General features: G+C 44.1%; 1 protein-coding gene across 4 annotated transcripts in view; it reads left to right on the top strand.

The window, feature by feature from the left end:
• RGS6 (regulator of G protein signaling 6) overlaps positions 1–25,709 on the top strand; it is a 261,346-nt gene extending 235,637 nt beyond the window's left edge. For 2 of the 4 annotated variants that reach the window (XM_079309854.1, XM_079309852.1), the window contains exons 17-18: positions 6,453–6,506; positions 21,309–25,709. In XM_079309854.1, coding sequence (XP_079165980.1) covers positions 6,453–6,506; positions 21,309–21,359 — 105 coding nt within the window. In that variant the 3' untranslated portion in view covers positions 21,360–25,709. The remainder of the gene's footprint in view (positions 1–6,452; positions 6,507–21,308) is intronic. The other 2 variants (XM_079309855.1, XM_079309853.1) reach the window with 1 other exon arrangement.
• The last annotated feature ends 334 nt before the right edge of the window (positions 25,710–26,043 follow it).

The raw sequence follows: 26,043 nt of genomic DNA, 5'->3' as shown, positions 1-26,043 counted from the left end.
GAAATGAGAGAGGTGTGAGGCAAAGTCTTCTGATGGTATAAGCCATAAAAGCCTCTGCCATCTTCCTACCCCGAGCAGGTTATGGCCCCCCGACCCCCCAGTCTCCATGGAACACGTGAGGATTCATGTGCTTGAAAGCCAGGAGAGCTTTCTCCTCCCAGCCAAACTCATTCAAACCAAAGGTTTTGTTATTTTTGCAATCCTTGTTTGCTGTCAGATCAAGCCCTGGATGTGTCAGCATGACATCCTCATCCCCCCCAAACTGCCGCAGGAGCAGGTTTTGGTGTCATGTTAACGCAGCCGTGAAAGTAAGAATCAAGTTTCTTTTAGAAAGAGCTGTGGGTGCGCGAGTAAACACAAAGGCACAAAAAAGGCGGGGGTAGATCTGTGCAGATGTGCTGTTCATCAGCTTCACATTATGCAGGAAGGGAGTTGGTGCTACTCCAGGGTCTGTAAGGCTCTTTGCAACCACATTACATTGTGTTGGGTAAGTGAATGCTCTGGAAACAGTGTAGGTACAGAGATGATGATAGAAAGAACAGAAATGTTACGAGCTACATGGTCCTATCTTTAGGATGTTTGGTACAGCTTTGAGAGGCAGCCTTTTAAAATTCCTCTAAATAGCTGGAAAACAGGGGAGGGAAAAGAGGAATCCAGTGACATATCAGAACCTGCAAGGATGAAGGATTTGGTTTAGAGCCTGCAAACAAAGTTCTGGATTTACTGATGTGAATAGAAATTCTTTATGCAGTTCTTTAAGTTGTGATGAGTACCTCTCTCTGAGGCCTGTCTTTCCTCAAAGTCATTATCCTCACATGCCTTGTATACCACACTGATATGACATAGCTTACTTTCATTACTGAAAATAAGTTCTGTCAGAAGCACAGCATGATGGACATAGGGTGAAAGAGTTGCTTGCACTAAGCAAATGAACTATGGCTTTAGATTCCCACATTAATGTTTTGTGGATAAGTTTGTGCCATTTGGGATATTTTGCCCTCCAGCACTGGGTTATGACAAACCAAGAGGGCAGGAAAAAGGGAAAGGTAGACTGTGTGGCTGGAGCACAGAAATGGGAGCTATGAAATCCATATCCTTTCCCTGATTACCCTACTCAATTTCTTGTGTGAAAAAAAAAGTTCAACCTAGCCTGCCCTATATCCTCCTCTTTTTCAAGGAGCAATAATAATAGTGACCTGCTCAGCAGAGAGATGCCAAAGCTTGATTAGTGCTTCAAAACATGCTTCACATTTCTGGTATTTGGAAAATACTGTAAGTTTGAAGAGTTACTTTCTTCTGCACCATACAATAACCACAGATGTGGAAGCTTTCCCTCCCTGCTCTGGGAGCATGGTAATGGAGAGGAAGGAGGAAGAAGAAATTATGGGTTGGGATTGAGATACAAAGGCAGAATTATGAGGGGAACATATTGTTCACACCACTAACTGATGCAAGACAGCAGACATAGGCTGTATACAGACCAGACATACATACTTTGTTAATCCATTTTAGATGTTTTTTCCTCCGTTCTTACCCAGTGTCATTATTGCAAGTAACCACAGTATTATTGGCCTCAATCCTGCAGATTCATGGTGCTCAGCAGGGAACATGAGGTTGGCCTCCAGCAAGGGTGTCATTGGAAGCAGTGAGCTGCAGAGGGGAAAAGCTGGGTGTAGCCTTCTGCCTTGAACAGAAGGCCTCCTCCCTGCCAGGCTGGGGGAGAGATGAGAGCACAGCCCTGTCCTCAGGAGGAATGGCCATATGCCCAGCCCAACTGGAGCTCTGGGCCTCCACTCCCAGCCCCCCATCTGCAGCAGGTAGAAATCATGGATCTGCTGAAATCGCCTGGCTCGGCAGTGGAGGGCTGGATGTGCTGAGATCCCCGAGCGACTCACTGTGTTTTATTTGTGTATCTGTGCAACACGCCCCGCTGGTGCTACGCAGAGTCAAGCCCTGACCTGCTCCTCTTTCTGCTGATATGCACCTTGCAGGTAATCACCTCTGCACTGCCCTCCAGCCCTTCTCCACAGTAGCCAAAATGGGTGGCTGGATGTCCTTAACAGTGATCCACCTGTCAGGACAAGTGATGTGACAAACCTCCTCAGTCAAGGCAAGGAGGCATTTTGGCAGCGTGACTTGGCTGCAGAGCAGGGGTTTATTCCCTGGGGAAAGAGCAGTGTAGGTTAGTTTGTGCACCATGGAAGGGGATGCAAGTGCACCAAAACTTTTGTTAATGGTGAAGAAGTATCCAGGCATGTGCTTTGCTACTTATTTTTGCAGAGAAGGGAGCAAAGGAACAGAAAAGACCTCGAGGTACTTTCCATTACTCACTGTAAAGGTGAAACAATGACATTGGTTGACATCTCTGCGTTAGCTGAAGTAGCAGCTGAACTGTCACAGTGCTGGTGTTCATGTCAGCCTGGCATGGGGTGGCTTCCTGCTATCCAGCCCTGCCCACAGGCAGGGAAGCATCCTGGAAAGGCAGCCACAGCTGTAGTGCAGACAGGCTGTGAAGCCATGGGAGTGAGCCCTGAAGCACTGAGGGAAGAGCAGGTTGGTATTTTCTTGGTTTAGAGCATTGTTTTGCTCTCCAGCTCAGGTTCAGGGAAGTGTGAATTCACCATGACCCTATTCAAAATAAGCACACAATACATGGAAAATATTCTGGCCACTTGGTAGCACTGCACATGCCCTTTGCTGTCTCACTTTGGACAGGTAGACGTGGCTGCCTGAGAAGCCCAGGATCTGCTTCTGACCTTTACTGAACCCGGGTCAGGGGTATTATTATCCTTTATTTTTATCTGATGCCATTCCTTCTGGAACACATTATTTTTCACCAAGTTAAAGTTCAAAATAAACCTCACTTCACACCCCAAAGTCTCATATCAAAAAAAAAAAAAAGGATTCAATAGCCAACAAAATAAATCCAGGGAGGGAGGGAGGTACAGAATTTTCTAGACCTTATGTTCAGAAGACCGAGTTTCTATATGTATTTTCCTACCCCTTTTCACATCCCTGGCAAAAAGTATCAGTAAGGGGATACTTAGGAGCTTCATGCTATGAGGAACAGGTTCCATTTCCAGCACACACCTTTTGAAGCATTGCTTTTAACCAGATCCCATGTGCCAGCTGCTTGATATTGTCCAGGAAGGTTCCTATTGCAGATTATGCCCCCTTCTCAGTTTGATTCAGTGGCAGAACTTGTCTTGAATGTTGTAAATATGCTGAGCAATTTTCTCATAATTACTTTTAATAGTCAGTAATTGCTGGTTTTCTTAAGTTTTCTTCTACTTAATTTCCATGCAAGCAGAACCTCCACAAAGGAACTTAAAGTTTGGATGGCTGGGTAAATGATTAATCATGAAAAAAAAAGGAAAATTCGGAGGAGCCAGTCAATAAGCGAATGGCTTCTATGTGGCAAGCTCTATTTTTCAGTATCTGCCTGGGCTAAGAGGTTTTCATCTGCAGCAGGGATAGTTGCTTCGTATTTTATCCAAATGCATATGTTCTTTGCCATTAGCTGGTGGAGTCTGTTGGTGTATTTACTGGCAAAGATTGCATTTTTTGCACCTGGGAGGACTGCATGACCTGGCATGCACATGTGTTTGTGTGCCTTTGTCCTTTTGCACACACAGTATATGTTTGTGTAAAGACTGCTGTAGCTGCTGCACCAGGCAATGGCTCCAGGTGCCACACGCCAGATCTGGTCCCAGGTGTGATTTGGTCTTCCTATTTTATTTTATTTTTCATTTTGTTATTTTTAAATTTCCTTCAACTGGTGTGCAAGGCAGCCTCCCCAGCTCAGCCCCGTGCTGCAGAGCTGTGGGCAGGCGTTCCCTGCACGGCAGGCTGCCAGCCACAGGGGCGAGCAGGCAGGAAGAGCCAGCGAGCTGTACAGCCAGCACCCACACCCACGGACATTCAAACTGCTCGAGCCAGCTCATCACTCTGCAGCCAGCCTGCCTCAGCTGCTTTTTATTTCACTAGAAAATGTCATGCCTTGACTCAGAGCTGGATGCTTTGAGGATGAGCTTTCCACGCATCCAGCTGGTCCCAGCCTGCCACTGCCATGCCAAATGTGCAGAGTGACTGCAAACTGTGCTTTGCAAGGCGCTTCTGTGAGACGCTGTCGGGGCTCTGTGTGGCTGCTTCCCCACACGTCTTCAGCTGTGGTAGGCAGCAAACAGCCTTGTGTGGGGCTCCCTGTGCCAGACAGCTCTCAGCACCTCAACAAGGTGCTCATCGTCTTTGAAGACCACCATTCTGCCTTTCTGCTGGGTGGGAAGATGCATCACCTTGCTGCTAGAAAAAGCAGTTACTAAATTTTTACAGTGAGTGCAGGAGCACAGTGTGGCCTGTATAGTAGCTCACTATCCTTTGACCCCAGTGCACACCAGAGCTCCACTAAAAAAAGCAGTTGGGTCAGACACTTATTTTCCAGCCTGCAGCAATGTCATGCTGCAGACTTCAAGTGCCTTGCTCCCCTAAGGGGCCTTGCAGAACACTCAGTCTTTTGTTCAGGTGTTTCTTCTCCTGAAATTGTGTCTTTAACTTGGCTGCTGGTGGGTCTTGCCACCCCTGCAGGAAACCAGCACAGAGGTCAGTGCCCAGCTGTGCTCTGCTGTCCTCAGTCCTGCTCAATGGGACATACCCACCCAAAGTGGCAGGAATGCAGCTTCTCTCTGTCACCTCTGCTGCCTCAGGGTGTAGGGACACTATTGAGGCTACTTCCAAGAGGGAATTTGTGATGCTCTGAGCACTTGCATGGCTCTAATACTTAGCCAAAGGGTGAGGCTGATGTTTCTTTCCCCTTTCCTCTCTTCTCATATGCAAGGAGAGGCAACTAACCCTTGGATTAGTGCATGTTAAATACTCCTTTGGGAACTACTGGACTGGGTACATCCCTGTCTTCCTGCCAGCCAGGAAGGTTGTGCTTAGAGGCTTTGGCCCCATCCTCTGTGTGGGCTAAAAGGATGTACCTCTAGCTTTCACTTTTGACAGCACTTTGGGACATCAGAACTGATTCTGTAGCTTTCTCAAATGTTTATAAGTGTGTTGGTTGCTTGTTTCTTTCTTCTGGACAAAGAATATTCCTTGTCTTAAAATGGCCTTATGTTTTGGTCTCATATTTGTGATGCAGCAGGGACGATCTGCCCCATCTTTCCATGAGATGCTTAAGACTAATCTTGTAGACATCAAAGAGCTGTGAAAGCTGTGATAAACAGGCAGAAGAATAAAAAGGCTTTGCCTAGACTCAACTACCACTCATCCAGTTTATCTGGTATGATTTTGGCTTCTTTGTCTTCTCTATCTGATTTTTGCATGGTCCTTTGTCCTGGGACTTGCTACTGCAGCTGAATCTATGGCAGATGATATGTCAGGTAGGTGCCTCTCCAGTGCAGTGCTTGTTTCCAGTGCACTGTGATGCACCATGGTTTTCTTTTACATGTAGCTCCTTATTCCCTTCATGGCAGTTTTGCTTCCATCTTACCACCTCCATCTTGCTGGCTCACCACATTAAAATAAGCGTCTTTCCTGGAAATCAGCAGTGCCCGCAGCTTTCTGACTGCAGTGAGCTTCCTTTTGTAGCATTGAGTTTCTTCTCTTAACAATTTTTTTCCTCTTAGATATTGCAGCAAACATGCCAATAAATTATTTAGTTCTTCCTTGTTAGTGGCGATTAGATCTCCCTTGTGCCAAATGAACGAAGTGCTGCAGTGAGCAACCTTCTCAGGGATATGTTAATAAAGCCATGATGCACACACTTGTTTTCTCGCAGTGCAATTGAATGTCTTCTTGCAAACGAATAGTTCTGTACTCCAGGTACAAAAATATCAGTGCCCCTAACTGATCTGTATCTTTCTGTTGTCTTGCAAAGACGTGCATATGCTGTCTTGTGTTTTGATGTAGCCAAACTTAGTGGAAATATGCTTCTACTCTCTGGATAAATAGAAGAGTGTAGGTTCACTGGTAGTGAGTCCAGTGGTTTTCTTCTAGTGCTGTATTCACTCAGACATTGGTTTTTAACATTGTGAAAGCTACTGTGTTTTTTTTTCATCTCTCTGCACAAGTGGATGGGAGCCTCTGATAGCTGTTTGGCAGATGTTAACCACAATCAGACGCCCCAGCCTGAGCAGTAACAGAAGGAAAATTCAGTGAACACCAGCAGCTGTAAGACACAGCAATGCACAGACATATATGAACCGTTCAAAAACCTCACAGGGGAGAAGTGACATTCTCTGAGAGTAAAAGTTGTGATGTCTCTCATTCTTTAAGGCATTTTGATTTCTTATGTTTGCTGTTGCAAACATTGATTTCTGCTTTTTACATTTTTTTACAACTTTTTCTTCTTGCTGCTTCCTTATATTTTGCTGCTGTTTTAAAAGACTGCATTTAAGCTGAAGGGTTTTTTTTTTCTATATTTTTATCTCTCTACTTCGTTCCCTGTTAAGCCAGAGAATGAGCAAGGTCGTAGAACTTCTCTAGAAAAGTTCACTCGCAGCGTGGTAAGTTTTTTTTCTTTTCCCTCCTCCTTTTTCTCAGAACTTCATTTTCAGCTGGGGCAAATGTAGATGCTTGACTTTTTATTTCATCCTTTATTTTTGCAGCTAGCATCTTTTCAGCTTCTCTCTTAATACCGTAGCTCATCTAAATAGTAGCTCTAAAGAGGGGGCTGGGGGTGGCGGGAGAAATGGGATAATGCTCATTCTAGCTTATCATCATTGCAAAAGCAAATTAATTTTTGTCTAGAATTAAACACAAAGTTGCCTTTTTGCTACATTCCCACTACAGTATTTGTTGTGGCTATTCCTCGCTCAATGAAGTAGAAGAGCATGGTTCTCATAGCTCCATTGCAACAGTATCCGTACGGTTCCGCAGTGCATGGATAATGACAGCGTCACACACACATCCACCCACAGCCCTGCCGCTCCCTCCGCTGCCCCCATCTGTCAGTGCTCATGCAAATAGTGATGTGCGATACCCTTTGCCCCGTTCAGGATAGCAATACCAGAAAAGGAGCACAGTCACAGCAAGAAACATGACACTGTTAAACCTTTTAGACAAGGGGACAGCGGGATCTCAAGGGCAGCGGGCAGATCTCCTCTCTCTCTGTCCTTCATCAGCCTCCAACCTCCAGCCCGTCTGTCCAGAGCTTGGGCAAAACCTGCTTGCCCCACTTGTGTTCAGGGATCTGTCTGTGCAGCACTTTTTCTGCAGAGCAGGAAAATAGGGAGAGGGGTCAGACTAGAGGTGGGTACTGCAAGTGGAGTGGAGTAGCAGGGATACTGGAGAGTACAGGCTGTGTTTTGAGCTGCATCAAGAACAGCATGACCAACAGGTTGTAAAAGGGGAATTTGCTCCTCTACTCGGCTCTCATGAGAGCCCACCTGGAGTGTTGCATCCAGCCATGGCATCACCAGGACAGGAAAGATATCAGCTAAATCCAGAGGAGGACCACAAAGTTGATCAGAGGAATAGAATTCCTCTTCTACAAGAAAGGTAGAGAAAGGTTGAGAAAATTTGTTTTGTTCAGTCTGGAGAAGTGAAGGCTTTGGGGTTACCTGATTGTGGCCATGCAGTACTTTAAAGGAGCCTACGAGAAAGACAAGAGGGGCTTTTTACAAGAGCATGTTGTGGCAGGACAAGAGGGAATGGCTCAAACTAAAACAGAGTAGGTTTAGATTGGATGTTAGGAAAAAATCTTTACTGTGAGAGTGGTGAGGCACTGGAACAGACTACGCAGAGAACCTGCAGATGCTTCATCCTAGGAAGTGCTCAAGGACAGGGTGGATGGAGCTTTAAGTAACCTGGTCTAATGAAAGGTGTCCCTGCCTGTGACAGGGGGATTGGAAATAGATGATCTTTAAGGTTCCCACTGAAAGCATTCTGTGAGTCTATGACATTCTTGCATGTGTGTATATAAGTATATTTATATGTACACTACAGACACACACATGACATGTAAATATAGCACCTTTGTACATCCTAAGAGAAACAGGAAGCTGTGCAGGTAAGGTTGAGCTGCTGTAGAATAAATAAACTGGGAGCAGTTCTTCCTGACGCTGCTGTGCTACTGCACAAGCAAACCCAAATGTAACATACAAGGCTTAGTAGAACATCCACTGGCAGACTTCCTGGGGAATGTATTTATATCACTAATGCATATGCACACATTTAAAATATGTTGATACAAAATATATCACTATGCCCATCTGCATATTTACTACTTTCTAAGAGTCTGCCAGGGAGAGGAGTAGGAAAGATTTTTTAATTTTTTTTTTTTAAACAAACTATGCAGAAATATTTACACCAAGTGGTAAATTCTGCTCCCAGATTTGCCAAGTACATGGAAGAGTAACTCTCACTTTACTAAACTGGCTGGGTTTATAGTTGCACAGCACACAGCCAAGGATGGATTTTTCTCTTGTATTTGATTTGAAGAGTAACTTGACAAGCTAAGTTTGGGATGCTATGATTAGAATGTAAGTAGCTGTAAAGAAAATTGTAGTAGATTGGTCGGCACTTTAGCTCATTTTTGTCTTACTGGCTAGTATGCTGTAAATATTTTATTTTTTTCATTTCTCTAAATATAGATATAAAATCTCATCTTCTGATGGCATAGTAGTTACCAGAACTAGGAAGAGTCTGAATTTTTTGTACTTTGCATTATGGCAGTTTGTCATTGCCATCAGATGAGAAAATAGTCTATGCTAACATGTGATAATGTCCTCAGAGGACAGTATTACCAACATGAGAACTTTATGGCATATTCAGGGGACTGAATGAAGACAAAGTTAATCCTGTATGCTCTAGTTCTCCAAAATGCACTGCAGCTCCCTGACTGTGTAAGAGTGAAGCAATTCAGCAGTCCATACTTCCAGAGCTCCAATGTTCTTTAGTGATTGCTCGTTACAGGATCACTTATTCAAGCTGGCACTACACAGGTGTGATGAAGTTAAGTGTAAGTTTAAGGTTTAGCTGGAACAGACCACCAGTTTGTCTCTCTTAAGGGAGGAGCACTGAGCCTATTTTGCAAGCAGATTAATACTAGGTCACATATCCAGTGATAGCTGTTAGAGAAATCTCAAAACCAGTAAGGGCTAAAAGTTTATTTGCCTTAAGGAGGCATAATTGAAGTGAAATAATCTCCCAGATTGACTGAACTATTAATTGTCTGTGGATCTGGGCCACCTCCAGACTATGCTTCTCTGTCTGGCACTGTGAGGACCAGTAGACCCCTGGGAAAATTTTCAGATTTGGCTATAACATGTGACCAGCATTTTGGGAAATCACAGAATCACAAAGTAGTTACAGCTGGAAGGGACCTCTGGAGATCACCTAGTCCAATTCTCCTGCTAAGGCAGGGTCACCTGGAGCAAGTGACACAGGAATGTGTCCAGGTGGATTTGGACTGTTTCCAGAGGGAGACTCCACAGTTTCCCTGGGCAGCCTATTCCAGTGCTCTGCTACCCTCATGTAAAGAAGTTTATGGGACATAAGTCTGCCCAGCCAATCTCTAACCCAGCCCTCTACATCCAATGGGAAGTCTGTCTTTCTCCAGCCTTCCTCTCTTACCTCCAAAGTCTGGGATTCCCAACCTCAGCACTAAAAACTGAGGCATTCAGTAACTGGGCCTTCTCTGTGCCTCCTGTCACCAAGACACGTATCTGATTCAGCAGCAGCCCCACATTTTCCCAAATTTTCCTTTTTCTGCTGATGTACTTGTAGAAACCCTTTTTGTTGTCCTTCATATCCCTTGCCAGACTTAATTCCAAATGGGCTTTGGCCTTCTTTGTCACATCTCCACATACTCTAACGTTCCTGTAGTCCTCCCACATAGCCAGTTCCTTTCCACATCCCAGAATTTGTTTGAGATTTTCTAGAAGCTCCCTGCTCATCAAAAGGGGTCTCCTGTCCCCTTTGCTAGATTTCTTCCTCATGGCAACACACAGGTCTTGAGCTTGGAAGAAGTGATACTTGTATATTGACCTGCTGCCTTGGACCCATTTTCTTCTAGAGCCCTTCCTTTTACATCATTGTACTCAATTTTGGGGAACTTTGGGGAACACTGCAGGTGGCATACAGCCAGAGCAGGAAAATGGAGGTAGCAGTTCATGATCCCTTCCTTGCTCAAAATACTGTACTTACAATGTTGCTTTACATATCAGAGAAAGCTGATTTGTACTCAGAGGACCAGATAAGTCAAGCATCTTAGGGAATCTTCATCTGAGTGAAAAAAATCAGACTCTCTAAGTTTGCCTGTTCTGGTTGCTTGGGTCTCACCACCTTTTGATCGAGAAAGATAGCAAAAAATGCAACACTTCAGAAGTAGAAACAGTAAAGCTTTTTGATGACAAACTGCAAAGAGTATTGCAGGCTTTTTGTCTCTTACTTGGGTTAAGCCCCACCCCTGAAAAATCTTTCAGTGCTCCCAGCTGATCTCCTGCACTTGGTGGAAAGCTGTACACTTGGTTTAGGGAGCACAGAATTGAAGCAAGTGGAAGTTGTTTTACCCATAGGGCTCCTGCTCATCTCGGAGCCTTAACTCAGGAGACAGGGATTAGCTCCAGACCATTTTACATACTTTAGCAAGCCACCATGAAATTCTGATAGCCAACCAGAGGCTTTCCACCTTCACACGGATCAATGGGGAATAAGAAACAACAGGGCTTTACATAATTTTTTTATACCAGTCTTCAGCTCCTTCAAGACCCACTGTCTTGTCTTCCTTGACATTTTTGACCAACAGAAGTCATGTCATGACTAATGAATGCACGAATTTTTGCACCAAATCTTTCTGAAAGCCAGGTGCTATCTGGTCCACATTAAGCATGACACTAAGAGCAAGATTTTAACAGGGCAGTCTTCACTGTGGTGATGGTTCGCCTTTTACTTCCCGATCCTTACAAAGTATCAGCTGACACCTTAGTGCAATATCCAGTGAGGATTGTTCCCACTGCAGTCAGGTCCTTCTGCAGCAAAGGGTTTGCAGTGCCTCTCTTGGTTCCCCTTGGAGCAAGGGAACATCTGTCTGATCCAGCCCCCAAAAATCCAGGCACCCTCAGCTCCTCGACTGACCTGACAGAAGTCTGAAGGTGTGATGTCCATGTGTTTTATGGCAGCTTTGTGGTCTCATGACCAAACATGATCATCAGTTGTCTGGTGAGCATCAAAGGGCCTCAAATGTTGGAACAGAGCACTACAGGGCATGTGCTGTGGAGCAGAGAGGTGGCAGATGTCTTTTCTCCTCTCTTCAGGTTTTGAAGAGTCCTCAAGAATACATAGGCAGCACATAGTGGTACGATCAGTATTACAGTACCTGAGCCCTTTGGCCCTGTGCCAGGCTCCCTTGCTCTGGAATCACAGGTATAAAGCTAGGCTGGCTCTTCCATGCTCTCCCAGGTGCCCTGGGAAGTGGTCGATATCATGGAGTTGCAGAACTGACAGTCTATTCCTTTGGAGCACTTACTAATCCACCTCATTTAAAAAAGGATGGCACTGTGCATGGTGGCACAATATTACAATTTTCCTTTTGAATACAACAAAGATTGACATTATGAAAGCAGAGATAGCTTGTCTTCTCTCCTAAGTGAAGATAAATGGCATCATAAAAATCAGACACCATGTATCATATATGTTATAAATAATATCTAGTATTGAGGTAATAACTTAATTTTAAAGACACACATACACACAAATCCATATATCTACATCTCTCTCTTCTGTCATATTTCATCATCTTACTAATTAAAAGGAGCCTGCTATACTATTTTTAGCCCTGCAGTCTCAGCCTAGCTGTTTAAACCAATGTAGTTTCCCATCTGCTTTAGAAATTATTTAATAATTAGATAGGCAGAAGCTTAGTTCTCATAAGCTGAGATGATCCTTCAGGGCCAAGTGTAGAAGGAAAATATATTTTAATGAGTACATTTAGGGAACCTACTGCTGCTTTTTGTCTCACAAAGAAAGCCACCAAGTGTCTGCCTACCTTGCACTGGTAGCCATTTGCATTTAATAAAGGAGGAAATAGGATGGGGGTCCTTTGTTGCATCTTGAGCATCTCATCTCTAAAAGCAGCAATAACAGGGATTAAACCTATGGATACCAGCCTCAGCAGGTAACTTAGATAAGCCTGGGCCACGATACCCAAACTTGAATTCAAACTTTCCTAAAATGGTTATATTCCAGGGAAAGAGTTTTTCCTGGAAGAAAACAGGTGTTAAAATTTCTGACTCAGTGTCCAGGTGGTGACTCAGTGCCGAGACCTCTAGATTTTATTCCCAGCTGACATTTCATAAAGAACAAAAGGCACACCCATATGTACAACTTGTGAGAGGATAAGAGTTCTCAGTCTTTGTACTTTAAAGGACAAGAGAGTGACCAGAGCAGCAATCTATTCTTTAGACAGAATTTTTACAAATTCTGGCTGAAATAACAGATGGTACGCATTAAATTCCTGGACTGGAAAAGGTCTTTACTTGAAGAAGGCAAAGAGTCTCTTGTATAAATTCAACACAGTGTTGAAAGAAAATAAGGTGAAGGATGAGATGATCTAGGTTCAACTTGCATGGGAAGTAGACTGTAGATTAAGGATGTAAGAATGCAAGTTTTCAAATTACCCTTCTTCAAAGAATCCTGGACATTTTGGATGGAACATTTTGTACAGTACATCAATGAAGACTGAAGATTGTCTCAGTTGCCAGGCCCGGGTTAATAACTGGATCAACAGATTGGCTCAGTTTCATTAACCATAGCATAGGCAGAAAAAGAAGCTGGGAAGCAGGAGCTGCTGTCATCCTCTTGTTATCAGCACCTGTCTAGTGGTATTTTATTCTCACCCAAAAGCATTGCAGGCAAAGTCCCACATGACATCCTTAATGGCTGTGGAGCCATTTTTCCATCTGGATTTCTCATTCAAACATAACTTTTCCAGAAACAAGAATGACTGGAGATCTTGTATTCAATGTATTTATCATGCTCAGTGTCCAAGATGCTTTCTGTCTGGAACCTAAAATGCCCTCCTCCTGCTTGCAGTGATGCAAACTGACATTATCATAGTAGCATTTCCTTTGCTTTAGTTTTCTGGTATCTTTGGTAGTTTTGTACTGAACAATTCTTGTCTCAGGAAGTAAATGCATCCCAGTTCAATGCCCAGAGAAATTCACAGTTGCATGTTTAATTTCAGCTCCATATGCATCTGCTCTCTTGCATTATACAGCTACGAAACCTTTAGTTTCTACCCTGATTGCCTCGCTGTCCCTTCCTTGATGTTCTCAGCTGTCTCCCAGCTCCATGTTGTCACTTTTGTTTTTCTCTGCTGCTGCTTCCCCACCTTCCAGACCCTAAGATTCATCCCTTGGCCATGGCTACTCATGCTGTTTTTAATGTCTTCTTGGTTTGTGTACTGTTGGATCAGAGTCCAAGTCAAGCTCAGTCCTATTCTTAATTCATGAGTGTGGTGTCACACATGTGAAATGTGTTGATGGAATCTTATCTTTCTCAGGTGAACTGTGTGATGCTTTGCACAGCTATGTCACTGTGATGTATTATAAATAGTAACCATCAAAGCAGTGAAGAAGGTGTAAGGCTGAAGAAGGAATTGCTGCCTGATGTCATCTTTTTAACTGGTTCCTTGATAATCTCATAAAGCTGTCATATATTTACCACCTTTCCCACTTTTTCACTTTCCCAGCTCTACCAGTTGCATAAATAGATCACAGTATTTGAGGATATGGAGAGTATTCACAACCTGCAATAATGGTATAGATTTAAGCCATTATTGGTAGAGAAAAGTGTTTGAAAAAGTGGAAAGTATAAAAAGATGATACACTGAGATGCTGGTGAAGTGTCTATCAAAACAGACAGCAAGAAGGGAAGGGATACAGGAATGGATTCCAGAGTTTATTTAGATTTGGCATCATGAAAAGACATCTGGAAAAAGGGTTATTTTTATCTTTGGAAGGTATTTTACTTTAAAAGAAAATATGCTCACTTGACTACTCCAATCATTACACTGGCTTGTACTGAGAAAAGGAACTTGCACTGCTCGGGTGATGGGAAGCATCAAAACACACCCCAAGCACAAAGGGGCTGCAGCCTGTGTTTGCAGCCTGCTGTGTGCTTGTTCCCTTGGTGTGGCAGCCAGCCAGTGTCCACAGCTGGGGATGCAGAGGGCTGGATGTAAGGCCAGCAGAGCACATGCACTGACTCCCTGCTGCAGGCTGGGATGTTCTACGTCTGCTCTTGGCATCGTTGTGGTACCTAACCCGGTTTGCTAAGGGGTAAGTTGCATGTGTCACCCATATGCTACAGTCTGCTCTATATGCAGGGACTTGTTTAAAGGGTAAGTATTCATTATTTCTAGTCAATAAGTTATCCTTCACTTCCTAAAAGCACTGCTGTGTAGTGCTGCTGGCACCGTGTAGCAGCTTCCTTTTGCCCCTGCAAGGACAAAGTGGGTGAGGGATCTTTGTGCATGCCATTTGTGAAAGTGCTTGGGGACCCTTCTGGATGAAAGACACGATACAGAGTTCAAACACACCCACTATTAATTTGCTGTATTTTATTTGAGCCACAGACAAACCCTGGAAGATAAAAGCTGGTACCTTCTCACTACAGAAAGGTCTAACTGCAGATGACACTAATCCATGACCTTAGAAGGTGTTTGGGAAGGAGGGTGTGATTTCAGACAAGTTTATTATGATATTCCAGAGAGATTTGATATTTCAGTGCTGCATCCATTTTCCTCTGTACAAGACATTTACATATCTGGTTCCCAGTTGTGCTGAAGGCTGTCAAATAAGCTGAGTCCTTTAGACACAGAATCACACCCTGCTCAAGACCCAGACCAGCAACATTCGGTTAGGCCTTTTCTGAGGTGGCTTGAAAAAAGAGTCTGCTATACCACTTTGTACTGACTGCAGTGATCCATCTGCTCCTCTGTCTTCCTGGGTTTTTGTCAAAGGGAGGAACACATTCTGAATTTGCAGCTCATAAACAGCCTCCACTAATGCCAAAACTGGTTCATTCTTGGCTACAAGGAGCCCAGACTGCACCATAAAAGAAGAGATCGTACTTGTGGTGCTGGTAGAAGGATGGGATGGTAGAAGAAGGCTGCAGCTATTATGGAGCTGTGCTAGGAGTGGGTGAATATAGAGGTCCTGGTTTGTGCCATGTATAGTGGTTTACTAGTATTTCTCCAAGCAAAGTGCAATCCCTCATTTAGGAACTATAAGAAATCCTCACAGCTTAAAATGTGAGTAGATGATACTGCTTTTAATTGGACTGAAGCTCTGAACTGTTCCCATAAGACATATGAGGCAGAGGAGTAAAAAAGCAATATCAAATGTGGGAACATAACCCATGGTGATCAAGCTTCATTGTGATGAGCAGGAATGGCAAGAAGCTCAGGTAATTTGTCAGTCAAGCCTTAGAGGAGAAGTGGTGCCCACTCTGCAGGAATTTGAGGGTAACTCATGAGACTGTGCTGGCAAGAAAGGTGAGAATTCTGCATGCTGGGAGCATCTGGCCCCACCTTACCCTCTACAGCCAATTTGCAGCTCCTGTTTTCAGTTTGTGTTGGTGTGCAATTGGTGGTATTGTCCACCACATTTTGTGTGTTAATTTATGTTACTTGTGTTCATAGTTCATGTGTCTGTGCTTATTTTGTGTTGAACTAAGTTATTTTCCAGTATTGCTCATGTTTTTAATTCAGTTTCTTATTTAACTTCATTAATTTATGTTATGTTTATCTTATGTTGACAATGTATATTTTAACCAAAAAATCTAATAAAAAGAATATTTTTTAAATGACACAAAAATAAAGCTTCCCCAAGATCTGCATTGTAGTATAACATTGAAAACCAAACAGTGCTGCCAGTGCTAGGGCCATGGCAATCTCTTCAGAAGTAAAATTTGGTTGCAGGACATTGTCTGCTTACTGCCACATTTCTTGTCGAATATCAGCTAAATATAGGAAAAGTGAGCAGTGCCTGTGAAAAAACTCAGGTTCAAGTTGGTGGAAGTAGAATTATCTCACATTCTCTAGAGATGCAGCCCCAGCTCTCTGCAAAGGGGGATGGGGCAACAGTGCTCCCCAGGAGATGACTTCTCTTCCAGCAAGGTGATGCTTCTGGCTGGAGCAGACTGGGAGGAGAGCCCTGAGCACAAATGAGGAGTAGAAAGCAAGAAGTGGAGCCAGCTGTAGCAAACAAAGTCCCAAGCTGGTGGGTGGGAATTGTGTGGGTGAGGACACAGCGTGAAAGCACTTTGGTCTGTATTGATATGGCAAATGAGAGCCTGTGCTGCCACCTCTCCTCTCTCCCACGGCTGCAGCCACAAAGCTGCTTATGGGATAAATCCTGCCTGGGTTTCAGGTAAGTTGTTGACAACATGCATGGGAGATCTGGTTTGTGCATGCTGGGGGTGGGGAATGCCTGCATGCTGAATTGCACTGTGCTGGGCAGAGCACATCAGCATTGTGTGAAGCCATGGGTATTGGATGGAACTAAACTTTCAATATAAAAATATTTTATAAAGTTCCCACTCTTTGCTTGTCTCCCAACTGTGCAAAGTCCTGGTTTTGGCAGATAAAAGCAAGGAGCAAGATGGAGACTTTGCTGGCTCATACAGTAGGTTTGAAAGAAGTGCTGTCCCTTTTTTGCATCAAATCCCAGACACCCTTTTTTCCTTCTTACTTGGCATCTTGCCTATATTAAATTCCTGAATTTTGCTTAATTAAAATAATGCTGATTTCATTTTGCACTTTAGCTTAGTAGCAGCTCAGCAAAGTCTCAGCCACTAAAGATGCTGATCATGTCCTGTGACCTACAGGTTGATCTTTATTTCACTAGGCCTCAGTGAGCCCTGATGATCCACAATTGCTGAGGTCCAATTCTCTGCTGGACATGCAGCCAAGCAGTTAGGATGGCCACATACTTGGAAGTCATATTCTAGAAGACAGTTTCGTTAGGTTCATTAAGAAATCTCTGATTTTTTCCTTAGGTTACTTCAAACTCAGATCTTACACTGCTTTTAAGAAGTCGCTTCTGTCATGGGGGTGTTTAAGGGCAAAAAAAAAAAAAAAACAAATAAAATTCATTCAGCAGCATAGAGAGAATTGGACATTACCAAATGCAGTGAGGCTCCATGTCATCCTTTCCTGTGGATATGTTGCTGTGGAACAGCTCAATTGTTTGCAGGACATAAGAGAAAAAGAAGCCTCCCTGCATCCAAGACGACACACGACATATGCCATACAACATATGCCCTACTGCTTGTGCTATGCTGTTTGAGAGACAACAGTCTGGGCTTTTAATTGTTCTAACCCTAATTAGTAGTGACAAATATTTGGGGACTGGTAGACTGAGGATTTCTTTAAAGACTTTAGACCCCATATAAAAAGTTTACTCCTTACATCCACTCTAATCTTGCCTAAAGTTATTCAGCATATACATGTGGCACAGTAAAAGAGGTACTGAAGTGTGCTGAGCTTGAGATGCTATGTTTTCCAAATCCCCTGCCAGCCTAGCTTAGATGAAATTTCTCCTGGAAATACAGCAGTTGTTGTTGACATTCTCTTCTAGTGGGGAAAGAAGAGATAGAGACAGCCACTGGTTTCATGCTAAACAAAGATGCATGGAAGGAAAACATAATTTATTTTGGTTGAACCTTTTTATAGAAACTAGGTGTTCTTTGTGCCAAACTTTCACATCATCATAATCTGACATATCCTGCTCTGTCAGATAAACCCCCAAGGGAAATCCATCCGTTTCCATGTGGTAGATGTGCCCTCCTGGACCTGAACTTTTTTGGCATGTATTATACCCAATTAAGAACTATTTCAGCCACTTCCAGCTTCTCAGAGCAGCCTTTCACCTGTCTGACTCAGGCACTCCCAGCATGCAGCTTCAGGGAAGGGTTGTGGGATCACAAAGAATACAGGGGTGCATCTCACCTCTGGTGCCTCAAGGTGGACACAGGCCACCCTGTCCTGGCTACCCGAACTCTTTTCTGGACATTAAGCAATGACACTAAAGCATGCTGACACCATCCTGGACTCTTTGGCCTCGGACACCCTCTTGGCAAGCAGAAACAGGTAGGTTTGGACGGATTGGCTGAGGATCCTGGGGAGAGTGCTGGCTGCCTGTGCATTGAGCCACTGCCCCTTTCCAAAGGACCCATCATGTGTGCTGCACTTTGGCTTTTCTTGGTCACCTGATGCACCCCTTTTGTGTCTCCTGATGAGATTTGTGCCTTAGAAGCCCTGCAGGGCGAAACCTGAAAGAGAGATACCATGAGCTAGCCTCTCAACTGGTGTAAATCAGCAGCACTTCTGTGAAAAAAACTGAGTCATGTTGATTTACATCAGCAGGTGGATTGCAAATCCCATCCAGCTTTTCCACCTGCTATACGTTACTCCCTTCTTGTTCATTTTAGTAATAGGAAAGAGATACCAGTCTTCCTGATGAAATGCAGTTTTTCCCTGATCCTCTTTTATTTTTATTTTTATTTTAATTAGGATGTCTAAGATGAGAAAATCTTAGACTGAACACCTGCATCCCAACCAACTCCAGCCTGCAGATACCATATCGCTCAGACCCTTGCTGTGAGGCTGACCTTTGGCCCTGTGTCGGGTTGAAACAAAATCCCCTACATCTGTATGCCTCTGTTTGGGGGCTGAGCATTACAGTACTCATGCTTGTAGTCAAAAATGTCACAGCATTAATCCCTCTATGCAATTTCAGGGATCCTTTTGCCATCTGTTCTAGCACAGAGGTGAACACAACAGCCGAGCAGACAACATTGCTGCCTGCTTCTTGCTGTCTTAAAACAGAGCTTCTTGCACCCATCTGTTTGCATGTCCCTGTTCGTGAGGCCATTCCCTGGCACAGTTATCCTCCCAGACAGACGGGCTTTGCACTGGGGACTCATCCCAGCCTGCAGGCGGGAAGTTTGCTGCAGTTCCCAGGGTAACGCCTTTCCCATGAGACAGGGGAGCTGCAGATGGAGGGCACTGCTTTTCCCTGCAAGGAGAAGCATTTTCCAATGGGAAGCCCACGAGCGTTTGCTCTGCACAAACCACAGCCATTGGCTCTGTTTCCAACCCACCACCTTCCCCAGGCAGCTGTCCCCTCTCTTCAACCTGGCCCACTACTGGCACTTCTCCTTCCTGCTTTGAATACAGGAATGTTGAAACAGGGGCAGGATGTGGAACAGTGTTTGCTCCTCAGCCCTGCTGGAACCTGACGCAGGGAGCTGGCGTAGCCCCAAGCCACCTGCCTGTGAGAAGATAACAAGAGGGGCTGCCTGTCACAGATTAGTTAGAGTCTGACTGAATAGGCATTATATAAACCAAGGCTTATTTGTTCATTTTTTTCCTAAGGAAGTACTCAAATATTGGTGGAAATGAACTTTTTTTTTTTTCTAAACTCAGCCATGTTATTCCTCCAGGAATTAACATCCATATCTTTACCTTTTTCTTCCTATAAATAGGATTCAGGGACTGATAATTCCTTAGCACTCTCTCTCTGGTATTCCTCAACAGCAGCAAAATTACACCCCTGGTCTTAGCCCCCTAAGCCATCCTGCCCTGCAGAAGACTTGGCCACTCCCTGGGGTAGCACTGGGCCAAATTTTAAAACAGCACGTTTAAAAATAATAATAATAAAAATTTTTATTTATACTTCTAAAAAAACCAACCAAACAAAAAACCCCCAAACATGCGTAATTTAAATGGTGTGTCTGCAGAGCTCTGGGATGGAGCTGGCCATTCCCATGCTAAGCCCCATGTGTGAGGACCAGAGGCTATGGGCCTCTCCTCCCAGGCAGGACAATCAGCATGATGAAGTGTTTCCTGCAGCCAACTGCTGGTATACAGAACACAGACAGATTGGGCCATGTGTGCTCATGCAGCCGAACAAATTATTAGGTGAAAGTCACACATCTCAGTAATGAAATTCCACTTCTGTAGGGAACAGCTACATCTTCCTGGAACAGCCCTACATGGAATTAGAAATCAAAGGGAGGTGGGAAGTGTGGTTGTTTGGTTTTTTTTTTTTTTTTATTAGAGTGTTAACTTGTTTAAAAATATTTGTTTCAAACAGCCTGCTAATTTTTGCATTTCAAATTTTTCTACATTTTGCGCTTACTTATTTTCACTGAATAATTTGTTTCTCTTGCTCTTTTTGTGGCTCTTTCTTTGGAACAGCAATCAGTAAGACTTCCAATTGCAAAGGAAATCTTGGCTAAATATAGTAATGAAGAGGAGGCTAAGAGCTGCTAGGTATTCTACAGCTCTCTGGTATTCCCTGAATGTTTATTTCAAGCAATAGTTTTTTTTTTTTTTTCCTTTAAGAAAAACATCATTTTTCAAGAGGAAAGCTCACCAAAGAAATACAGCAACTGGTGCAATACCTGAGATAGTTTTTCACTGTTCACAGTAATTGCAAAGCCATTAGTATTACCTTTGTGAATATATCGTGACTGCAAATGGACAACACTGCCTGTAGGTCCTGAAATAGGTCCTGTAGGTTCTTTGCTCCTGAAAGCAGGTGCTGCATAGTCTAAGTTAGGGAAGGGTTTCGGATGTGCAGGTGACCATCCTTCTTCCTAGTCCTTGGTCCTGCCAGTCAGTGGGAAAGGTCATGTGGATGACAGCAGGGCATGAGCAGGGCTGCTTGCATTGGTGACTTAGTGGAGAGCACAGGAAGGGCAGCAAGGCCAAGCAGGAGTGAACAGGCACCAACCCAGGTGACCAAGGAGTGTGCCAAGGTGAGTGACAGCAGGACAGGAACAGGCTAAACTGTTCCTGAAATTACTTTTTTCCCAGATCTGCTCCTGATGGATGCTGTGCAGCTGAAACTGATTCACAGACTGTGGGAGGGACAACCCACTTTTCACAGCAGTTTTAGCTGTGCATCCCTCCCCAAGATGGGTAGAGGTCTGCACCAACAGGACAGCACTGGGAAGAAGGAGTAGCAGTAAGTGTAGGACAGGGCTTTGCTTTTACCAGCTCCCATGAAACTGGAGAAAAGAAATATCTTCACGAGACAGAGTCCCAGGGCACAGCCTTGATGATAGCCACTGGACATTATTAAGCACAACTCCCCCTTGCAAAATGACTTTCCTGAGGCAAAACTGCAGGTACATGATATTCTAGAGACAGGCTCACTCCACCTGCCTCCCTTGTCAGGAGAGCTTCATGTCCCACTCTGGGGAAAATCCCCTGCCCCTCACTCCCAGAGAAACCATTCTACAGCATCACTGACACCTCTGGATCTCTTCTGTCTGTTTGTCCCTCCCTCCAGGGGAAGTCTCTGGCAAGCAAGCGCCTCACAGGCCTGATGCAGTCCTCCTGACAGCTCCAGCCGACCGCCCCGCGGGAGAGACAGCTGGGACCACTGCTGGGGACGGGGCATTTCAGGGACAGCAGATCCCCGCAGGGGAGCCGGCCTGAGCAAGTGGAGGCAGAGAGCCACACGCCAGTGGAGCACCTCTCTTCACAGTTTACACCAACACGTCCCTTTCTGCACAGCTCCTTAAGGACCCTGAGCTCTGTGCAGGTACTTTATTTCCAGCTGAGGTTTGGAGGAGCACACTTCACCATACATGGGAGGTTGACAAGGCGAGGGCTTGCTGTCTCATTGTTTAAAGAAACAGACCCAGCCACAGCTTGGAGAAAGAACAGCTGACAGATCGGTGGTTTTCCACATCTCTTTTCTCCCTGGCACAAACGTGACTGTAATAAGATGGCGATCTCACTTACTCCCTTTCATGTGGCCGTCTGGATCCAATAAAATATCTGCTGGAAGCTGCTTCTCCTTCTCCCAAAATCCGAAATGCATTTCTCCTGCAGATTCACTGACTTTTACTTTGTTTTTCTTTCCTATGTTTCTCCTCCTTTAAAGCAATGAAAAAAAAGTACTATTTTAGTTCATCACTCATTGTTCTTCCAATAGCATGTAGCATGTCCAGAGATGATGGCCAGATCCTCAGCTGAAGTCAGGAGAGCAGGAGTGGTTTTCATCACCTGAGGATTTGCCCCCTTGAGTCAGACTCTGGTCCTGGCGCAAATTCTCTGACGTCGGCGGAATCGTTCTGCATGTGCGTGTAGTGCAAATGTGATCAGACTCTGCCTGATGCTCAAAAAGTCAAGTTTGAAATGTGCAATCACACACAGGCACACACACATACATACACATGTTTTAAAGTGAGTTGATTTATATTTTATTTAGTTTCTATTTATTTAAGATTTTGCACACCAAATCAATGATGGATGTTCAAGCTTTTCTCCAAGAAAACCAACCCGGACTCCAGCTCTCCAATTGGAGAGGGCCAAAATCCACTCATATGTGTCCAGGGAAAGGTAACTACGATGTGGGCAGGTGTCAAAATTCAGCCTACAGTGACAAGGGAATTGATGGAAATGGGACCAGCAGAAGGAGAGCATGAATAGGCAGGGCCCAGGGTGCCAGGTGACCCTCCCTAAACAGCAGCACATCCAGCTGTGGTATCATGCTCAGATAACTGACCCTGCATCTTTCTGAGAGTGAAATGGTACCATTGGAGGAAATTAACTTCCACTAAAACTCATCTGACCTGCAGCCCATGAATGCAACAGCAAAAGATGACCCAGTAGCTTGTTTCAAGCTGTTGGAGGTATTGAGGTTAGGATGAGGACAGGACTGAAGTGACTTTATTATTTATACTAGCTGCAGATAGGAAAATGGCCTGCATTCACATATGGTATACTATCTATATATTAAAAGAATTTCAAGACTTAGCTGACTTAGTATCACAAAATCTGCTATATTTTGTAAGCAGTTCAGATCTGAAGCATACATGAAACTAGACATTTCTTGGTCTACTTCTCTCATGCCAAGGCAAATTGGCTTTTAGTACAGGTGGTAGAAACTGCTATATGGCTACAAGTCTGCACTCCTACCTAGGCAAAACATTTAGCTAAGTAGACAGCTGGCTATCAACAATATTCACTTCTGAGGCAAGTATTATTCTAATATCTAAGGCCTACGTATGCACAAAACATGCCAGCATAGTTTCTGACAGAAAAAGGACCTTCCTCTTTGCCCATGACAGCTCTCATTCTGATACCTATTTTCTTTCCTGCAGAAAAGTCCAAATATCAATTATACCTAAGGTCCATTCACTTGCATGAATGTACAGTAGACTACTGAGTATGATGCTTGTTCTTTACACATGCCTATACCCTAAACAGCCTGCTGTCTGAGGCCTTCAGACCAAACTCATCCTACATGTACATGACATACAAGCAAATTCCAGGACTGCAGAACCATGAATGTCCCTGACATTCTTGTGGTCCCCCGCCTCTGAAGAGAACATTTGGTCCCTTCCAAATTGTCACTTGCTAAGGTCCTCACAGGACTTGTTTGTCCTCTGCTGCCCACCCAACCAAAGGGTCCCCTTGTGAAATAGCAGGTCTTTGTGTAATAGGTTCACGTGTCCATTCATGCATATGTGTCCCCTTGGTCATCCCTAGGAAAATGCAGAGGTCATCTCTTCTCAGAGCCTTGTAGATGGTGTTTTTATTTCTGCCAAATCTGACAGTGCCATGAATCACTGGAGCTCTGTAAACCAACAGCTGCTCACACTCCAAGCTACTCTACTGCCAGTGCTGCCCAGCCACAAGGCATTTCCCATGGAAAGTCTGTCTCGTGAACCCTCAAACTGGTGTGCACAGCATTCCTGAGCAAGATGTACACATAAAACATGAAATTGGTGTGTAGCAAGGAGTGGGGATGGTAAAGTGGTGCATGTGGGTATCTGCTTTGCAGTGAGCTCCTGACACTGGAGAGGTCATCTCCTGGGGGAAGGATGGAGTATCTCCATGGAGGTACTCCTCAGGTCCTGCAGCAAGGGGGCACATGTGGGCAGGACTGGAGAATGCTGGTGGATGATGGGACAGGTGGATTTTGGTCTATGGTCTGTGCAGGCAGCAGAAATGCAGACTTTAACCTGGGGATGTGCTGCTGCCTGTGAGCAATGCACTCTGCTTTGTCTTTCAGCTTTATTCCTGCAGGACAGTCATGTTGGCTGCCACAGTATTTTGCCTGTGGGGAATATTCTGTGTTTGAACAGTTGAGCGCATGGAGAGAATCCTTACAGACATGGAGAGTGTGCATATGGGCGTGCATCAGGGGGCCTGGATGCTGAACAGCTTGCCATTTAAATGCACACTCGTGCAAACTAATCTGCTCAGCAATGGCTAGCTGAGCGGACAGAGCTGCATATCCTCTGGAGGGAAGAAAGCTCTGCTCCTCATTTCCTGACTAAATTCCTCCAAAACAAACATGAGAGTAGACAAGGCCTCCTCCTGGGAATACATATTAACTGTCCTACACGTGTCTTTTACTTCACATATGGTGATACTAACATGTAACTACTTCCCCATGAACCACATCCTTGGATTATTGCATTTTAATGACCTTGCCTATTCCAAGTGATGCTACTTCTGTACACCCAATGCTATCCCATTGAGCATTGCAAGCAGTACTCTACTGCTTTGTAAGTGTCCAGTGTCTTCCAACTACCTCATCGTGCTGAAGATGAGTTAGGAAATCAGCTTTCCACCTCTGTTTCTGTTCTAAATGGCATCAATTCAAGGAAAGACAGTCTGGAAAGCTTTTACAATGTCCAAGCTGGGCAAGCTAGCTGCAAAGCTTCCCATACTTACAGGGCTATGGCTGTGAAATATGGCTGTGCACTGTTATTTGGATAATAGAATATCCAGAGCATTCATGGCTATTGTGGCAAAACAGCAGCAGGACAAGCATTAGGAAAGGTTTGACAAGCCAGTGCAGACAGAGTTAGGCTGAAGCAAATGGATTAATGTACTCTCAGTATAACTCAGCACTAAGATCCCATAGAGTACTGTAATAAAATGGTAGCAGGGCAGCCATAAAAAGTGTCAGTAAGCTGACATAATAATACCAGAATAAATGTAGCAATAAGGTAACACAGGCCACTGCAGTAAAGTAGCATTTTGATAATGCAGCAATAAGACACAACAGGATGCTGCAGTAAATTAGTGTGGGGAATAAGGCAGTAATAACAGTGTGTGTGGACAAACAGTGGTACATTTGTACCAGGTACTGCAGCAATAAAGATAACACAAGATGTCCTAGTAATAAGTTACTACAGTAACAACAACATGATGCACTGTAAAGTTATATTAGGATGCTTCCATGCTGCAGTCAAATCCTACAAGAGGTGGTAGTGAGACAATGAAGGCAAAATATACCCCATTTCAGACTGCAGAATGTGAATCAGTTTTCTGCACCATAACCCAAATTCTGGAATAATCTCAGCAATACCAGTCCTCTCATTCCCGCTTTCAAGGAAGCTGAGGCAAGAGTGTTCCCCCACCCAGACAATTATTTTGATCTGAAAATACAAAATTGACTTATTGTCTCTTCAGCCAAATTGTCACAGACTGTGGTGATGTTCTTTCTTTAGACCTACTCAAGTGAAACCCCGGTGATTTTGGTAAGTCCTTTGTCTTTGAAAGGATTTGGCTCTTTCATTTTCTGGCGTGGGTGATGCCTATAGCCTAAAATTAATTCTGGTTTGGGTGGGAGAAGGGAAACCCAGGTACAGAACATCTGACTGTACCAGTCTGTTTCATGAAATGCAAAAATAAATGGAGCATCCTGGAAAAGTCAAAGCAACAAGGACCAAATCTGTTGTGTCTGTCATGCACTCCTGCATACAAGAATAATCCTCCTGGAACCAATGCAATCCCTGGATGCATCCATGGGCAGATCTTGGCCTAACCCTGTTCTCAGTATCCCCAGCAGAGTGACAGAAGCAGTGAGCCTCTCCTTTCCTGTTTTTTCTTTTTTTTTTTTTTTTTTTTTTTTTTTAATCTAACCTAACCCTCTGTATGAAATGAAAATTAGTTTTCCATAATGCAATATGCAGCATCATGGGCAAGGAGTAGGTCTGTCCAAGGATTTTGCTATCTTTGTACTCTTCAGTAGAGGGGTGAAGCATTCTGAAAAATAA

The sequence above is a fragment of the Erithacus rubecula genome, assembly GCF_903797595.1.
Source record: "Erithacus rubecula genome assembly, chromosome: 6".
Taxonomy (NCBI): Eukaryota; Metazoa; Chordata; class Aves; order Passeriformes; family Muscicapidae; genus Erithacus; species Erithacus rubecula.
The sequence above is the reverse complement of the archived record's forward strand: the minus strand, read 5'-3'. Positions and strand labels throughout refer to the sequence as shown.